The sequence below is a fragment of the Myxocyprinus asiaticus genome, chromosome 16, assembly GCF_019703515.2.
Source record: "Myxocyprinus asiaticus isolate MX2 ecotype Aquarium Trade chromosome 16, UBuf_Myxa_2, whole genome shotgun sequence".
Classification (NCBI taxonomy): Eukaryota; Metazoa; Chordata; class Actinopteri; order Cypriniformes; family Catostomidae; genus Myxocyprinus; species Myxocyprinus asiaticus.
In genome coordinates, this window is record NC_059359.1 from 1,375,929 (window position 1) to 1,395,744 (window position 19,816).

Sequence of the window (19,816 nt, forward strand, 5' to 3'; positions counted from 1 at the left end):
CTCCAATACAATGAGAGGAAATCGTTCGCATTTGCAACCAAATGTTGCGCTATGCGATTAAAGTGAATATATTTGGCAACTGACTGGTAAATGTTGAGATTATTTGTGTAGTATATTGGTGGAGTATTCAGCAGTGAGATCCTTTTACTGCGTGTTGAGAGTAAAAGTTGTTCCGTGTAATGTGTGTCCAAAGAAGAGATCCACGCGACCCATTTATGATTGAATAATGACTCTGTTAATACTCTTTCTGTTCTCCACAGTCATGTGTTGATTATAAATAACAAAAAATTAAAATTTAATTGTAATCAGGCATAGCACAGATGAGTTAAAGCCATTCGAGTCTCTCTTGTTAATATTCGCTCATTTACAGGCGCTGCCGGTTTTCTTAAAGAAACAGTACCGGTTTTTAGCATGTGTTCAATAGTACAAATTATGCAATCAAAATATAATATATGCAGTTGTCGCAGGGTGAGCAAGAGACAGACACAGTGGGTGTGGTGTCAAGCCTCAGAGGCATTTATTGGAAATAATAATAAAAATAACATGTCCATAAAAGGGGTAATTAAGTGTCCAAGGGGGAATAGTGTTCATAATAAAGGGGGAATCTGGCATCCTCGCGGTGAGACGGGGCTCCGTGAAGGGCGGGGTAGTGTCCATAGAATGGCCCAGGCATCAGCTGGGTCCGTCGGCTGCTCAAGCTCCCCTCCAAGGTCCACGGCGTGAGTGGCAGCGGCGTCCTTGGCGGCCTGACTTCCCAGGCCCGTGGCAGGTGTGAGGGGAAGGCGGCCCGGCATCTAGCAAGTCGGCGGCGTCGTGAGCTGTTCACCCCCAGCGACTCATTAATGTGTCCGAGGAACGGGTCCGGCAGCGCGTCCAACTCCGAACCCTCCCAGCTATTATATATTATAAATATATAATATATTGTATATTTATATAATATATTTATTATATAAGTATAATATATTTTAATGTAAAGTTTTGTTGACGTTGCCGATAACGTCGACTAATCGTCCCTAGTATTTAATCAATAAATACGATTTTATATTGCTGTGGCGGAATGATCCGCCCCTCCGTCTCGTCATCGTCGCCCCGCCTCTTATGGCCACCCTTCAGCCAGGCTCACGACGGGAGTTGGACAGGAGAGCGAGAAGAGGTGCATAATTAATAAGCCTCGTTCTGACAGCGGTGAATGAAGCACACCTGATGTGAATAATGCTTCATCACCGCTGTCTTTAAAACACAGAGCGCACCTCTTCCCAGGGAGCCGGCTTCAAATCTCCATGTGTGCGCACACTGGCATCCTAGCACACCCAGGACCAGAGCTGGGAGGGTTTGGACGAGATTGATGCACCGCCGGACCCGCTCCTCAGACCCTTGGATGGATTAAATGAGTCGCTGGGGGAGAACAGCACACGTCGCGGCCGACGGGATAGAGGCCGGACCACCTTACCCTCTCACCTGCCATGGACCTGGGAAGTCAGGCCGCCAAGGACGCCGCCGCCCCTCGCACCGTGGACCCTGGAGGGGAACGTGTGCGGCCGATGGACCCAGCTCATGCCTGGGCCATTCCATAGACACTACCCCGCCCTTCACGGAGCTCCGTCTCACCGTGAGGATGCCAGATTCTCCCTTTATTACCCCCTTTTATGGGCATGTTACTTTTATTATTATTTCCAATAAATGCCTCTCCATGGCTTGACGCCACACCCACTGTGTCTGTCTCATGCTCACCCCACCACAAAGCATATTTTTTTCTTTACTGCACTGGCAGAAGTATGAACAAGTGAAAAATACACTTATATTCAAGGTATATTCTCTGAAAACAAGTCTAAATATTGTATATGTTGCTTTTAAAGTAAATGTATGTTGTTTTAAGAATTTTTAGATCATTTTAAATGGGAAAACAAGACAAAAAACACTTGATAACAATAGGATTTTTTTGCAGTGAATTTCTTTTTTCCCTTTAATTCAGTGAATGTCATTTAGAGGTATTTTTAAAAGATGATGGTGTCCTCTTTATTGTTAGTAAGCACATTTAATACAACCTTTTAAGTCGAGGCACAAGCTGAATAATCGGTTAAGAGCTAATGATTAATTGCCAGAATAGTTGAGTAATCGTTCGATTAATCGATAATCAAAATAATCATTAGTTGCAGCCCTATTAAATACATAAATTTTTTCATTTTTAAAAAGCTAAAATGTGACCAAAATGATTAAAAATGAATAAAATTTAATTAGTAAAATTCATATTTTGTAATGTACCTTGTTAGAAGGTCCTCTGTATAATTAACAGCATTAGCTGGGAGAGAATTTATTTCATATGTAAGCAAAAGGGACATTATAACTGAAATATACCCATATGAATCCATATCGAAATCAAATCGAGAGCTTGTGAATCAGAATCAAATCAAATCGGGAAGTCTGCATCAAAGCCCAGCCCTTTATTTGAAAAAGTATCAGCATCATTAAACACAACACAGAATTTGAGACGTGTAGGATTAACACAAAAATGACATAAATCTCCTGAGATGCATGAACACACTCTGTTGCACATTGTTAGTAGACAAAATAAATAATCTACTTTCTTGAAGTCCACAGTGCTAAAAGAGGCCGAAGTTGAAGAAGCACTAATATATTGTGAAGTAGTCAGTAAGTGAGCTAGTATTTCATTCTGAACATAGCCAAAATCTCTACTTTTAGGTGTTGTGGTCTCAGTATGTGTCCTACGGATCCTGTTAAGGGTTTAAATGGCAGATGTGGACCGTATCTTTTGAAAACAACATTTTGGATCAGAACTCCATCAGTCTCACAGGGGCGTTCCATTACAAATCTCTTAATGAAAACTGGGTTATCTTCACATCCAGATGGACATTTTTGCTCAGACCTGCATTTCAGATGTCAGGAGTCTTTAGAATACCTCCATCTACTCTTTGAGCTGCCTTTGGTGGAAGTTTCGAAGGTGTTTTGATGGTGAATGGCTGGTTTACCAGCTAGACCAGCTCCACACCAGAACTAATCAGCATGGGATTTCTAGTCTAGGCCACATTCACACCAATACATTTTTGTACATTTGACTGATTTTTTGCGCATTTTACGATTGTCTTCCACTCAGAGACACCCTTTAACAGGATTAACAAAGTTAATCCAAATTTAGTTTGAGTTTTTAGTAAAAATGGATCTTAAACATCTTAGTTTTATTTTTACTATTTTAACCTGGTTTTCACCATAAAAAATAGCCATAGAAAGAGGCTGTTAAACAATAAACATTTAACAAAATAAATATATGCAATATCATATTTATTGATTATATACATTGATTTGTTAATTTTTTTTTAAAAACAATTTTAATCCAAATTTAGTTTGAGTTTTTAGTAAAAATGGATTGTAAATTTCTTTAGTTTAATTTTTACTATTTTAGCTTGGTTTTCGCCATAAAAATAGCCGTAGAAAGGCGCCGTTTACAGAAAGGCTGGTTTTCTTAAAGAGACCGTACCGGTTTTCAGCACGTGTTTAACAAATCAATGTAAATACCTGCAAATAGTACAAATTTGATTGATTAAATGCATTGAATTGTTAATTTATTTTGAGTTTTTAGTAAAAATAGATCCTCGTGGTGGCGTAGTGACTCGCCTCAATCCGGGTGGCGGAGGACGAATCTCAGTTGCTTCCATGTCTGAGACCGTCAATCCACGCATCTTATCACGTGACTTGGAGCAGGTTACCGCGGAGACGTAGCGCGTGTGGAGGCTTCACGCTATTCTCCACGGCACCCATGCACAACTCGCCACGCACCCTACCGAGAGCAAGAACCACATTATAGCGACCACGAGGAGGTTACCCCATGTGACTCTACCCTCCCTAGCAACCGGGCCAATTTGGTTGCTTAGGAGACCTGGCTGGAGTCACTAAGCACACCCTGGATTCGAACTCGTGACTCAAGGGGTGGTAGTCAACGTCAATACTCGTTGACGAGTATTGAACATCTTTAGTTTTATTTTTACTAATTTAACCAGGTGTTCACCATGAAAATAGCCATAGAAATACACTATTTACAGAAAAATCGGTTTTCTTAAAGAGACAGTACCAGTTTTTAGCACGTTCAACAAATTGATTTGTAAAATAAAATTCGAAGTTAATCCAAATTTAGTTTTAGAGTTTTTAGTACAAATAGACCTTAAACATCTTATTTAGTGCTCCACATTAAGCATTGCCATGTGCTTGTCCTTCGAACGAGTAAATTGGTCATTCACTTGTCCAAGTACTCGTCCGGAGAGAATCAAGGACATTTAAGCATCTACCATGCACAATATATACATTGTCACAATACCAATATTTCAGTTGTCGGTAGTAAACTTTTTACATTTGTGATACTAACTTCAATAACACAACAAATAATAACAATTACTAATTTGTAACAATTGTTTCAAGTTCTCAAGTAGTTATTCAAGACCTACAAACAGTCATTAAAAATATCAATAAAAACAGCAATGAAAAGAAAGAAATGAAAAATAATAGAACAAAAAAAACAAGGAAATGCAGGAAACTGTTTTGGTGCCTCTTTGTGTTGTTACAACAAGGCGCCACTCATTAGCCGACCGCAGGCTTCTGGTGGGCGCGTAGCTCTGCAGAAATGATTTTAGGTATGCTGGAGCAGACCCAGTGACTGTTCTGTATGCCAGCATCAGAGCCTTGAATTTGATACATGCATCAACCGGCAGCCAGTGGAGAGAGACAAGGAGTGGTGTAACATGTGCTCTCTTTGGTTCATTAAAGACCAGACGTGCTGCTGCATTCTGGATCATTTGCAGGGGTCTAATTGCACATGCAGGGAGGCCTACAATGAGAGCGTTACAGTAGTCCAGTCTAGAGATGACAAGTGACTTAAGAAGTTGTGTGGCGTGTTCAGAAAGGTGGAAGGCGGAAGGGTCTTATCTTCCTGATATTGTAAAGTCTACATGATCGTGCTGTCTTTGAGATGTGGTCTGTGAAATTCAGTTGGTTATCGATGGTTACCCCTAGATTTCTGACCGTTTTGGAAGGCGTTACTGTAGATGCACCTAGCTGCACGGTGATGATGTGTTCAACAGCAGGGTTGGCTGGAAAGACAAGGAGTTCGGTCTTGGCTGGGTTGAGTTGCAGGTGGTGTTTCTTCATCCAGGCCGAGATGTCCACCATGCAGGCAGAGATTCGAGCAGTCACTGTGGTGTCGTTGGGCTGGAAAGACAAGTAGAGCTGTGTCATCGGCGTAGCAGTGGTAAGAGAAACCATGTGCCTGAATGATGGGTCCCAGTGATGTTGTGTATATAGAGAAGAGAAGTGGCCCAAGCACTGAGCCCTGAGGTACCCCAGTAAGTAGCTGATGTGACTTGGACACCTCAGCTCTCCAGGCTACCTTGAAGGACCTACCTGAGAGAGAGGAATTAAACCAGTCAAGCACAGTTCCTGTAATGCCCAGCGAAGAGAGGGTGGAGAGTAGGATCTGATGGATTTTAAAATGAATCCGCTTTTTCTCCACTGTTTATGTTCACTTTAGACATCACTCACTGTGTTTACATGAATACCTCACCAAGACTGAGGAATGATTTTGACCGGTCAGGCATGGATCCGAGCTATCACGCGAGTTCTCGGAGCTCACGCGCATGTTTGTGCGCACACACATAAGACACCTGTCAGTCAAACAGCGCGCAGCTATTACTATCGCTAGTATAAAATTACGCACTCTGGATTATTTTCAACAGCAGAATAAGAATATTAACTCTGTAATAAGTGACACAGGCCTTGGTTATATCACAAATATAGCCGGTTATTTTTCCGTTAATGACGTTTTAATCAGGCTACTTATCTGGTCGGCCAAATAAGATTCTCTTTCACTTGCCCCTTCAAAAATCTACTTGCGAACAAACATTAATGTTGAGCCCTGCTTTCAAAAACGCTCTCTAGTAGCATGTATTTGAAAATGATGTTTGGAAACTGAAAACGAGTTTTCAACTGAAAATGTATTAGTGTGGGCGTGGCCTAAGTTGGCCTTTTTAGCTGGAAACTAACCCAAAAAAATAGTTAAACTCTCAATGCTTCACTGTTATTAATCATTGGAGGGGTCTAAGTAGAAAACAACGGGACATCTCAAATCTCTCCTACTCTATAATGAGTGTATCGGAGCGTAATTCAGAGTGTGCGAATAAAGACTCTTCTACCTGCACGCTGATAATCGCCATCTCTCATTTCTATGGCAACACGCTCATCTCTCAAGGTCGCCTTTGAGTGAAGAGAGATAACACTTGGTGCAATCTACACCTCGAGCAGATCGCGCTTTCTTTCTAGCAGTTTACCCAGTGCCCTTGAGTGCACACTAGGAGGCTTGTTCAGTCTCTTCTGTGCTGCTGATAAGGCAAATAGTGTTTTTTGTGGAGTTATTGAATTATAGGTCAAGCACTGACCTTATACACACAACTGAGCCTTATTGATCTGTGTAAGGGCTGAAGTTTAGCTCACTGCAGCTTAACCAGGTAAACAGGTCATATGTAATGTAATGAACCACGTGTAAAATGTCACTAATACCAGAGGGGACACATTTACTGTAATTAATCATTTTTGTAAATACTTTATATGTGAACGAAAAACACCATTACAACAAGGTTGTTTAAGGTTATTTGTTAACAGTTAGTATCATGAACCTTTTATTAAAGAAGCACTCAGTCATGTTTTGTTTATGTTGTCTTAGACTTACACTGACACCTAGTGGAGTGGATGCAGCATCGTTCAAACGCAGTAGTTTTTAGCTACTGACGCCATTGCAGAAATTCACTATTCACAGTCAGCGATTAATTAAATCCATGAGTGAAAGTGTCCAAAAACACTTAAGGATGGTTACTGAGATTAAGCCAGTAGCATTCAGCTGGTCATGTGATCATAACATGGCAGCCCCCATGTAGAGACCCTCCCCATTTACAATAAAACATGTCTTCATCAAAAGTGAGTACTCATGATTTTATACATTTTTATACATATGTTTCAAATGACTATTCATTTTTTTAGCAGTAAAACATTTGTAATGAGGTTAAAATTACTGAGTGCTTGTTTAATCTTTGTTAATGTTAATTTAGCATTATTATTTCATGTAAGTTTATAATGCATTAACTAATTTTAACATGTCATTTTAACTTTAAAAAACAAAATTGAAATCATCATTAACTATGATTAACAAGCGCTTTAAAAATATTGTTCATTGTTAGTTCATGTTAACTGTTATAGTTTATTAATGACGTGAATGAATACAACCTTATTAATTTTTGTTATTTAAAAAAAAAAAAAATTTTATTTTTATTTTATTTTTATTTTTTTTAACTCTACTGTATTTAAAAATCGAATTTGTGTCGTGGGTGGATTTCACGAAAACTTGTCCAGGTCATTTAAAAAAAAAAAAAAAAATATATATATATATATATATATATATATATATTGCCTAAAGAAAATAAAGCCTGCTGTTTATTTATTTTTCATTATATCATTTATATAGTATTTTTTCTGTATTACAATAAAAATACTTTTTATTAAAATCAGTAACATTTAAGGGCAAATATTACCATGATGTACAAAAGATTTTTTGCAATTTAAACAATAAATTAACAGTAATTAGAGTATTTATTTATTTATTTTTTTATTTTTTTACAGTATGATAATGAGGATTTGTAGGGAAAATTTGCTTAATTTTCATAAATAATGTCAGAATGAAAAAGTCTTGGTATATGTTGACGCAGTAGTTAAAAATGAAAAATACTTTTACAGCATTTATTAATCATGGTTGATGTTAATTTCTACATATACTAATGCCTCTGTTACATTAAAAGTTGTGCATGTTAATATTAGGCTAGTTAAAGAAGTGTTACGGGTTCAATACAAGTTTACCTCAATCTGCAGCATTTGTGGCATAATGTTGATTACCACAAAAATTAATTTTGACTCGTCCCTTGTTTACTAAAAGAAACAACAGAAAACCCCAGCAAGACACTTCCAATGAAAGTTAACGGTGCCAGTTCATAAACGCTAAAATACACATTGTTTCAAAAGTATAGCCACAAGACGTAAACGTTATACATGTTAACATGATTATAGTGTGATAAAATCACTTACTAACTTTATCTGTGTAAAGTTATATCCAATACCGTGATAGCAGGCTTTAGTTATCATGACAATATTGGATATAATAATAATTGGGATTTTTTTTTTTAGTCAAATATATTTTGTGGTATTTCATGTTCTGGACCGGTTTCAGAAGATGTGAATGCATGATATGTCCTAAAAATGCAGGTTTGAATCCTCCCCGTACAGTAAGCTGATGCTCATGTGATGCTGGACATTTGGAGCGTGTATGGCTCTTGAGTGCCTTCCTGTCTTTTCTGTTATTGTTGTTAATGTTACTCACTCACTCGATTAATGGCTACTTGTCAGGCCAGAGTTTCATATTTCACTGAAGCTGTGCAGAGATGGAGTAAATCAATAGCTGAAATAGAGAGAGAAAGGGAGAGAGAGCGCTCTATCCAGCACGCATGGGTTGCACGGCTGCTGCAGACACCGCTTGTGCCCCTCGCTTCCTCAAACCACACTGGATCAGACCATCTGGGCTTGCGGGGGTTGCCATTTACATCCCGTCTGTCTTCCCCAGGAGTCCGCATCTTGAGGTGGCCACACGGCATGTCACATTGCATTTCTAATGCGACCGACGACCTCAAACACATGCGCGATGCACTGAAGCTGCGTCACGGGCATGTGTGAGTCGTCACTCTGAAAGATCCCCCCATCATTCTCCATCCCTTTTGTTTTAGTCCAATCTTTGGACTTCCAGCCTCTGAGTCTACGAGAGATGTTGTGAATGCGATTCGCTGGCAGTGATTGGCCTGCATGCGTTTCGTCTGCACGCGAGAGGCACACAGGTGAGCTGTCTCCTGCACACAGTGACTGCAATAAGGTAAGCATCTGCACCCCCTCCCCCCCCCCTCATTCTGCTCTTCCTGGCAGTGCATGCTCCTGATCAGCACAAATGCTCCCCAGATGCTCCCATCACATGCTTAACGGTGTGTGTGCTTTTATAGGGAATAAACAGGTTTATGTTGCAGGCAGTGCATGCATGCAAACTCGCAAATGGCATGACATGGCCCCTGACGTGCTGTTATGTCCGGAACGGGCCGGCCCAAGTGAGAATCGTGGTGGTACTTGAGATGGCACTGACACAGACAGGAAGACACGCTTCATGCATCTTGTATATAACATGCATTTTGGCAGTTTGTGCTGCCGGATGCTGTTTTTGCCACCTTCTCTGAGCAATTGATTGGTGATGCGTGTTAGGACTTCCTGCCCTGGGGTGGTGGGGGAGATGGGAGATGGAGGAAGAAGCAGGTTGTTCTCCCATCTGTATTAACACCTCACAGCATCCTGCCACGGTGCAATCTCAGAGGCCTGTGTGAGATCTCCACCAACAGGTGGCAGGAGTGCTGTGAACGATTAGACCTGTGTGAGGATAAGAAAGTGAACGGACGACAAGCACTGATATGTGTCCCTGTACGAGACGAGATTACCCTTGGCATGGTTCAACCTGGGCATTGGTACAAACATTACTTATAGAAGTAGCCGAGTTGCATTGACATCAGCGGAATGCACTCTGGGTAATTAGTGGTGTTTACCAAGTCAAGAATCACTATTTCCATTGCTCATAGTGACGGCATTTATGGTCACTTAAGAAAAGTGTTCCTCTAGGTCAACTGGTGGAGTGCATGTTGCTATCAATGCCAAGATCATGGGTTAATTTCCCAGGGAACACACAAACTGGTAAAATGTATAAATGTGTCTGCCAAATGCATAAATGTAAATCAGCTTATTCCAGTTTTTTTTTGTTGTTGCAAAAAGTGGCGTACTGAAGCCACATGTAAACGAGAATGGTATTTTCCTTATGCTGTTTAAAGGCCTGTTCACACCAAATCTGTGACAGTTTTGCGGGACGAACTTCCAACATAATGTCTATTCCCATGAGTCTTTAAAAAAATTAAATGAAAATGTATTTCACCCCTGAACAGTAGGTGGCGCTGTTGCTGTTCTACAAACATTTATTTAGTCTCCTGCCCGCATGGTATTTTAGAGCTCCGGTCTATTCTTTATTTAAATTATTGCAATATTTTTTTTTATATTATCCTTGCAATAAAAATGTTTGTCTACAGTAAAATATTGTATGTATAGAGTCTTTTTATGATATATATTACTACAAAATTAGTGCAAATGCATTTGTGAACGTCGCTGCTAATTTTAATGGCATCAAAATATAACGGGCACAGTGATATACATGAAATAATATAACAGCTGCATGTCCAATGCCGGTGTTTTCCAGTTGATTAGCGCCAAAAACATGCTGGATTGAGCAGCTCCAATGACTCTGGAAAAATGACAGAAAGCTCTTATCTCATTGGTCACTCAGTTTTCATAGCAGTCCAAAGAAAAAAATCTGAACACACTTCGTGAAAACAAAACAAAAAACGTTGGATTGTTGGCGGACGATTTGTCGGACCCGATGTGAATGGCGCCATAGGATTGCGTTGTTCCCATTCAAAAGTTCGTTCGGAACTAACAATCGCACCGAAAAACAGACTTGGTGTGAACAGGCCTTAAGGAAGTATAAGGAAGCGGTTTAACACACCTAGGATTCTGCTGGATAACGTAGCTTATGTGGCCATGTAAATGCATAAGCAACATTCTAATGCAAATTCACTCTAGCGCACCAGGAGAATTTCAGGGTATGACGTAAGAGGAAAACCCCACTATTACAGCGTAATGCTGCCGCAGGTTTGATGGAAAGTTCACCCAACAGTGATAATTCTCTCAACTTTTATGCCGTCCCAAACTCGTATGACTTTCGTTCTTCCCTGGAACACAAACAAAGACATCTGAAAAATGAATGAGGTGTTTTGTCCATACAATGCAAGTCAACGTTGTCAAAGTTTCAAGCGCCAAAAAGGATGTAAAGTCAGCATAAATGTAATCCTTACGACTCGAGTGGTCCTCTGAAGCGGTACGATCACTTTTGGCGTGGATCAGATCACAGTGGAAAGTCCCCCGTGAAGTGCTTTGACCAGCATGATTCGATTTGGTGTTTTGACGTATTTTCTACTGAAACAGGAAGTGGGGGCGAAACATGTCGAACGACTTGTCCCATTTTTAAAAATAGCTCATGCTCATGTCAGATTCACTTACTGGGGAAACTTGAAGCGATCTCAATACCGGCCAAGGCAATTCTCCTCGAGTGCTGCTCCCACGTTGACGCGTCCCATTCAAAAGTTATCATCCCTATGCCCTATTCCCTTTTTAGACCATTACCTTCCACTGCGAGAGCGTCAAATGGCTGAACAGTGATAACGATCAGTCCGAACTCTCTCTTAAGCGATTCTTATTGGATTTGGAATGACCCTACAGCATTGATTGTGCTCCATTCAAAGTGCCCTGCAAAGGCATTATCAGCGCCAGTTAGAACACAGCTAGGCACATTGAACGGTTGTAGGGGGAGGGATGTTTTAGTTCTAGAAAGCATTTGATTGGATAAGGTTTAGAAGTACACTAGCATATAGCTAATAGACATGGATTACAAGCAGCAAAACTTTACTTTTTGATTTCACGGGATCTTTAAGTCCTCATTCGCTATAAATCTGATTAATTTTCTAGTGTATACCATCAACCTTTTGGTGACCGCGGTACATTTTAAAAGTAATATTTCCTCATCTTAAACCACAAATGCATTTTAAAACCGTGAACCTTTAGCAACACTGTAGAATTAGTACGGGACATGCAGGGCAGTAGACGTCCCGTTTAAGCCAAAAATGGGTAATTTAACGGCTAATACGGGTTTTGATTACTTCAAACCGTAGAATTGGCAAGCTCTGAGCAAACTAGTATTTTAGTACTTTTAGCGACTCAAATTTAGACTAAATATTACTCTCAAGTTAAGCTGCGATTTTGTAATATCATTCAATACAACAGTAGCAATTAAAGGTTGCACATATTTGATTTGCCGTTATGTATTTGGTAGTACTTTCACCTGCATATGTTGTTTTTGTAGTGCTGGTGTCCTTAACTAGCTTAACCAGCAAAACTTCCAGGGTCAACAAGCCTCGGTTGAAGGATCATGCTGGTTCACCAACTACACCATCACTAACCATTTTATGTAAATTCCTGCTGGTCTTTTCATTAGGGTTGTGATTAGCTTTGTTATGCCACTGCTGCATGTTACACACAACGTGATGAGGTCACAGATAAAGCCGAGGTCACAGTATGAGGTTTAAACACATAACCTCGCACAGACCCAATCACGCTGAAAACAGTCATTAGTGCTCGGCTATTACATTAGATATGTGCATAATTAATTCCTCAAGGGAGTAAACATCTCAACATGTCACGGATACAAAGTTTTAATCACGCCTGTGTTTTCATTTGTTAGATATTTTATGTAAATCTACTCATTAGTCAACTGTTGTTGACCATGGCTTTGCTTTCCAGGGCGAACATCTACAACAATTATCAGTCTATCAAAAACAATTAGTGTAGCCTAGGGGCTCTCTTTTCTTTATAAACTCATTCAAAGAATCTCAAGCTCTCAACGAGGACTTGACCATTATAATACACTTAAACGCTTCGGTTCCACCTACAACAACAGAGGCCAGGCCACGTCCATGCCGCTGAATATCAACAAAAGCGAACTCATCAAAGCGATGCTCTGGGCGTTTGCCAGCAGTTGTTCTGGTTTGATTCTAGCTCGTTGTCCTTGTTTTTCAGCCCTTTTCCCCTTCAAATAATTGGGCAAATTTGTCTCGTATAATAGATTACTGAAATATATTAAACCATTTTCAGTGGCAAGAAAAAGTATGTGAACCCTCTGGAAATAGCTGGTTTTCTGCATTAATTGGTCATAAACTGTGATCTTCATTAAAGTCACACGTATAGACAAACATAATGTGCTTCAGCTAACACACTAACAATTATATTCTTTCATGTCTTTATTGAACACATCCCATTAAACATCCAAAGTGCTGTTGAAACGTGAACCCCTTGGCTAAAGACGTCAACAAAAGCTAATTAAAGTCTGGATTTTGCATCCAATTAATGAAATGAGATTGGAGGTGTGGGCTAGAGCTACTTTGACTTATAAAAAGCACTCAAACATTTTGAGTTTGCTATTCACAAGAAACATCTGCTGGCATGGACCATGCCTTGCAAAAAAGGGATCTCAGAAGACCTACGATCAAGAATTGTTGCTTGGAAAAGTTTACAAAGTTATATTGAAGAGTTTAGATATTCATCTGTCCACAGTTAGACAAACTGTCTATAAATGGAGATGATTTAGTACTATAGGTACTCTCTCTAGAAGTGGCCGTCTAGTCAAGATGACTCAAAGGGCACACCGCAGAATGCTCAATGAGATATAGAAGAACACTAGAGTGACAGATAAAGACTTGAAGGAATCATTGGAACTGGTAAACATCTCCATTCACTATACGGAAAACATTAAACATAAATCTTCATTTGAACAATCCCGATATCGAATCTTAAAATCATGAAATCGAGCACTGGTTGATCTTGTTAACAGGCCAAAAAATAACTTGAATATCCTGTTTCCCTCGGAAATATATCAGATAAATACAATTGTTTTATTGCACATTTGCATAATGAAGATTTTATGTACATTAGGAATATACACTAGGTTTATAAAATTAGCAATGCACTGATACTGATATTGGTATATTAGGTAGACAGAGTGACTTCACAAAAATCGTGTTAAAGTCTACAATGAGATATCATCTGTGTGTAGGTTGTAAATACAGGATAGTTTTAATGTAAGGCTGATGTTTTTGAGGAACATGTCCTGAAGGGATTTGTACTGGAGTGAGTTCTGATCCGAACAGGCATTAAAACAGGCAGTGTCAGGGAAGACAGCCAATTTAGTCATTAATACTGCACAACCTTTGTCTTCTTTTACACCGTTCTAAACTTCTAATTTCTGTAAAATGGATTTGTTGCTCTCACTTAAATCACAGGAGGAGAGTTCACCAGCTTGTCAAGGCCAAAGTGGTACTTAGAAATGCAACTTTGAGTGAAAAGTTATACAAGTTCTAGTTTTTTTTAGTCAATGAACATGAATTCTGCAGATCCTGGAATCATTATTCATGTTTTGTAATGGACTCATGGACTTTGTAACAGACTGTGATGAAGCGTTTTCTGCCCTAAATCTAGCAAGCTTTTTATAAATTTATAACATTATACTTCGTATGGGGCCTGGGTAGCTCAGCGAGTAAAGACACTGACTACCACCCATGGAGTCGTGAGTTTGAATCCAGGGCGTGCTGAGTGACTCCAGCCAGGTCTCCTAAGCAACCAAATTGGTCCGGTTGCTAGGGAGGGTAGAGTCACATGGGGTAACCTCCTTGTGGTCGCTATAATGTGGTTCTCGCTCTCGGTGGGTGCATGGTGAGTTGTGCGTGGATGCGCGGAGAGCAGCGCAAAGCCTCCACACGTTGTAACGCGCTCAACAAGCCACGTGATAAGATGCGCGGATTGACGGTCTCGGACACGGAGGCAACTGAGATTCGTCCTCCGCCACCCGGATTGAGGCGAGTCACTACACCACCACGAGGACTTAGAGGCCATTGGGAATTGGGCATTCCAAATTGGAGAGAAAATAAAAATAAAATAAAAAAAAACATTATACTTTGTATTATATTACCCTGGAATTAGTTAAAAAAAAAAAAAAGTTACCACAGCTGCGATGAAGTTTCTCATAGAGCCGCTGAGGGAGTGACAGTAAATTTGACATGTTCTCTCATCTGACTGCTGTAATCCACCATAGGAGTCTGCACAGGCCTTAAAATGAAACCCGAACTCGACCCATACCCGAGACAGTGTGGCTCGACCCGAACCCGGACACTCTCTTTATAATTTAATGTAAGCATAGTAGGCAACTTTCGTAACACGGCAGCCCTTCAGTAGGCTACACTAGAGCAGAAGGGAAAAAAACATTGCTTTACCGTTTATCAAGTACTGAAACTTTGCTTGGTGCAGAACAATCTGGAATAATGTTAAACAATGTAACAGTCACCTCTTTGCAGCCTGAACTTGTTCAGAACGTTGACATTTTGTGAAACCTGCGCTAAAACAATCTAGATGCAGCGCAACTAATGTAATAGAACGCAGCTCTCTCGACATGCGTTTTTGAAACCAAGTTCTTTTTCAACATGACATGGTGTCTGTTTAGATTTCACTCACCAGTGAATGAATTGTGCAGTATAGTGGTGAAGCTTTCATCAGAAAGATCCTTACACTGCGAGTAAAAGTTGTTCCGTGTAATGTGTGTCCAAAGATCAGCTCCACTTAACCGATTTATCACTGAATAATAATGTAAACAAAAAAAAAACAACATTTAATTATAATCGCAAGCAGGACAGATGAGATAAAGCAGTTCGAGTCTCTCTCGTTAACATGCGCTAATTTAAAGACACTGTTTACGGAGATGCTGGATTTCTTAAAGAGACAGTTCCGGTTTTTAGCAAGCGTTCAGCCAATCAATGTAAATATCTCTGAATGGTACAGATTATGCAATTAAGCAATAAACATGTAAGAGAACATAATATATGCAATATAATATCATATGTATTGATTTAATACATTTTGTTCATTTTTAAAAAGCTAAAATGTGAACAAAATGGTGAAAATCTAATAAAATATAATTAGTAAAATGTATATTTTCATATTGTACCTAGTTAGAAGGTCCCCTGTATAATTCACAGCATTAGCTGGGAGAGAATTTATTTCATGTGTAAGCAAAAGGGACATTATAACTGAAATATATCCATATGAATCGATATCGGAATAGAATTGAATCAAGAGCTTGTGAATCGGAATCGAATCGGGAAATCTGTATCGATACCCAGCCCTATTCAGAGCTCATGTTAGGTCTGTCTTGAATGGTTTATTCATTATCTAAAAAATCTTATTTGTTTATGTGGAAAATTATTGGGATATTTACTTAGAAAAAGTTTGCACAAAAAAACAGTCATATATTTGTAAAACATCATTTTCCACCCTCATTCTGAGCCTCGGTTTTGGTGCTGCTTCTCCTTTAAGACTTGACAGTACACGCCCACTGTTCTGATTGGCTCTCTGCTCTTGATTGACATGCCCTCTCTTCTTGCCATCTCAGAAGTGATTAAAGGTAAAGTAGGTGTTGATGTGTTGTTGTGGAGGAGGTCAGATGTAAATGTCTACCACAGTGTGACATCACAATGAGGAGGAAGTAGAGAACGAGTCGTTTTGGCAGCTTGGTTTCAACAAATGCTCTTTTTGTAGTGAAGAGAAAGTTTTGAGTTCTGAAACTTACAGTATGTTTTTATAGTACAATGAGCTCTCATGTGTCAAAAGATCAAGGAACATTTGATTCCTCATGTCATAACCCCTTTAACTCTCTATCTTTTCCTCTTGACTAACACTGTGTTCCGGCTCAGTTACTGTTCCGGTTGCTCCCGGTACACTGCACGAGTCTGTTTGTAGCTTGCTAGCCTGCTTAGCATTGCTTATTCTTTATCGTTTGCCATTTTACCATGTGCTTTGGTTTTTTCCCACTTTTCTACTGTTTCAACTGTGTGTATTTTACTTGCGCACCCTTTTCTCTTTTTTCTTTCCTTTTTTTCCGCTTGTTTACATCTCGCGTCTCGACTGCGTGCATTCGTTTTCTCCTGTGTTTTACATGTGTTTTACATGGATTATTGCATCAATCTCAAACATCTGCTGATCAGGAACCACATTGAACCACATCAATCTCAAACCCTCGCCGCTCAAGAACAACCATAACAACAACAACAACAAACAATTGCGGTAAGTCATGGCATCCGCTCATGTTATTTCTTCCTGCATTGCATGCCAAATGTTTACTATAGCTTCTTCCGTCAGCAGTGAAGAATTTACATGTGATTAAATGTAAGGAATTAGTCAGGCTGACGGAGAAGGTTAATGAGTTAGAGAGCAGCACACACACTTTGGTTCTGGCTTTAGAGCCCCCGCAGCAGGGTGTTTGGGTGAAGTCTCGGCGGCATACTCGCTCAGCAAAGCGACACCACTCTGCCGTTCCAGTTAGGGTTTCCAATCGATTCTCCCCACTCAGTGATGCACCCACTGAGAATAATGTTGAAAGAGCTCTGGTTATAGGAGAGTCTATTGTAAGGAACATAGAAATAGAGACTCCAGCCACTATTGTTAAATGCATTTGTGGTGCCAGAGCATCTGACATCAGATCAAATAAACAAGTTCTGCCTAATGCTATATACAGATTTTCTAAAACTATTATTCATTCACTAACGATGTCCAGCTTCCCCAGTCGGAGATCACTAAAGATAATGTTAAAGAGGTGTGTGAACTTGCAAAAATGATGTCAGACACTGTAATATGCTTTGGCCCTCTCCCTGCTCATCGTGGTGATGAGGTTTATAGTAGATTAGTGTCATTGAATGGCTGGATGTCCGGAGAATAGCATAGGATTCATAGACAATTGGAAGAGTTTTTGGGGTAGACCTGACCTGCTAAAGAGAGATGGAAAAAAAATAAATAATTTAAGATAAACATCATATAAAGGTAGGGCTACTAAACATTAGACCTCTTTCAACCAAAGCACAAATTGTAAATGACATTATTACAGATCACAGTTTGGATGTGCTCTGTTTGATTGAAACCTGTTTTAAACCAAATGTATATATTAGTTTAGATGAATCTACTCCACCAGGTTATCGTTATAAACATGAGCCTCATCCGAAGGGTCGAGAAGGAGGTGTTGCTACAATTTACAGTGAAGATTTTGGTGTTACTCAGAGGACAGGATATATTTTAGTCTTTTGAACTAATAATGCTTAATGTGACACCGTCAGATATAGATAAAAATTATCTGTCGTCTTTTGCCCTTGCTACAGTATATAGATCACCCGGGCCGTATTCTGACTTCCTTGGTGAATTTGCAGTTTTCTATGAGATCTAGTAGTTACTGTAGATAGAGCTTTAATTGTTGGTGACTTTAACATTCACATAGATAATGAAAATGGCACATTGGGATTAGCATTTATCGAGTCAGACAAAATGTGACAGGACCAACGCATCGCCATAATCATACGCTAGATTTACTTCTGTCATATGGAGTTGATGTTGATACTATAGAAATTCTACAGCAGAGCGATGACATCTCGGATCATTACATCGTCTCTCGTTTGTTGCGATCAGTTGATTTCACTCAATCTACACCACGCTATCATTCAGGTAGAACTATTCTTTCGATCACTAAAGATAGCTTCACTAATAATCTTCCAGAATTGTCTCACATACTCAGTAAGCCAAAAAGTTTGGAGAACTTGATGAAATAACAGAAAATATAAATACAGTCTTCTCTAGAACTCTTGAGAGTGTCACCTCCCGTCAATTAAAGAAAATTAAAGAAAAAAGCCCCTCATCATGGTACAATGATCACACTCATGCTCTCAAGAGAGTAGCTTGGAAAATGGAGCACTAGTGGAAGAATAATAATTAGAGGTATTTCACGGTGCATGGAAGGATAGTGTTTGTAACTACAGACAGGCACTAAAAGCTGCCAGGTCAGCATATTTTAGCAAACTCATAGAAAATAACCACAACAATCCTAGGTGTTTATTCAGTACTGTGGCTAAATTGGTTAGGAATAAAGCCTCGACTGAACCAGATATTCCGTCGCAGCACAATAGTAATGACTTCATGAATTTCTTTACTGATAAAATTGAAATAATCAGAAATAAAATTTGAATTATGCAATCATCTGTCACAATACCATAGAAAACAGTGTCTCATAATTTTCCTCACGTGCAACTTCAATCCTTCACTGTCATTGGTCATGAAAAGCTAACAAAACTTATCAAAAAATCAAAAGCCACAACATGTATGTTAGATCCAATACCAACTAAGCTCTTAAAAGAGGTATTCCCTGTAATCTCAGAACCTCTTCTTAATATTATTAACTCCTCGCTATCCTTAGGACATGTTCTAAAAAACTTTAAAATGGCAGTTATCAAACTGCTTAAGAAGCCACAACTTGATCCTGGAGAATTGGTTAATTATAAACCAATTTAAAATTTCCCATTTATGTTGAAAATACTAGAAAAGGTAGTGTCCTCCCAACTATGTTCATTTCTACAGAGAAATGGTATATATGATGTATTTCAGTCAGGATTTAGGCCTCATCACAGTACAGAGACTGCACTTATCAGAGTTACTAATGACTTCCTCTTATCATCTGATCGCGGCTGCATTTCTCTTCTAGTGCTTTTAGATCTTAGTGCTGCCTTTGACACCATAGATCATGACATTCTCTTGAATAGGCTGGAGAATTATGTTGGCATTAGTGGACTTGCATTAGCATGGTTTAGGTCCTATTTAGCAGATCGCTACCACGTTGTCTGTGTAAATGAGGAATTGTCAAACCAAACAAAAGTTAAGTATGGAGTGCCACAGGGATCAGTTTTAGGGCCTCTACTTTTCTCCTTATATATGCTTCCCCTGGGGGATATTATTAGGAATTGTGGAGTAAGTTTCCACTGTTATTTCTTCTAAACCCAAATTAGCGGAATGTATCAATGAAATCAAAGATTGGATGGCCAGAAATTTCCTTCTACTCAATTCTGACAAAACAGAGGTACAAATTATTGGACCAAAAACTTCTAAAGACAAGCTGCTAAAATATAATTTGACTCTCGATGGATGTACTGTTACATCATCTTCTACAGCG

At 39.4% G+C, this 19,816-nt stretch overlaps 1 protein-coding gene across 4 annotated transcripts in view; it reads left to right on the forward strand.

Annotated features, from left to right (window-relative positions):
- The window catches only part of LOC127453655 (cyclin-dependent kinase 14-like), a 334,552-nt gene that overhangs the window by 47,500 nt on the left and 267,236 nt on the right, over positions 1–19,816 (forward strand). The window contains exon 1 of one of the 4 annotated variants that reach the window (XM_051720218.1): positions 8,823–8,965. The exons of the other annotated variants lie outside the window; for them this stretch is intronic. Coding sequence (XP_051576178.1) covers positions 8,870–8,965 — 96 coding nt within the window. The 5' untranslated portion in view covers positions 8,823–8,869. Of the gene's footprint in view, positions 1–8,822; positions 8,966–19,816 lie in introns of those variants that run through there. 4 annotated transcript variants of the gene reach the window in all.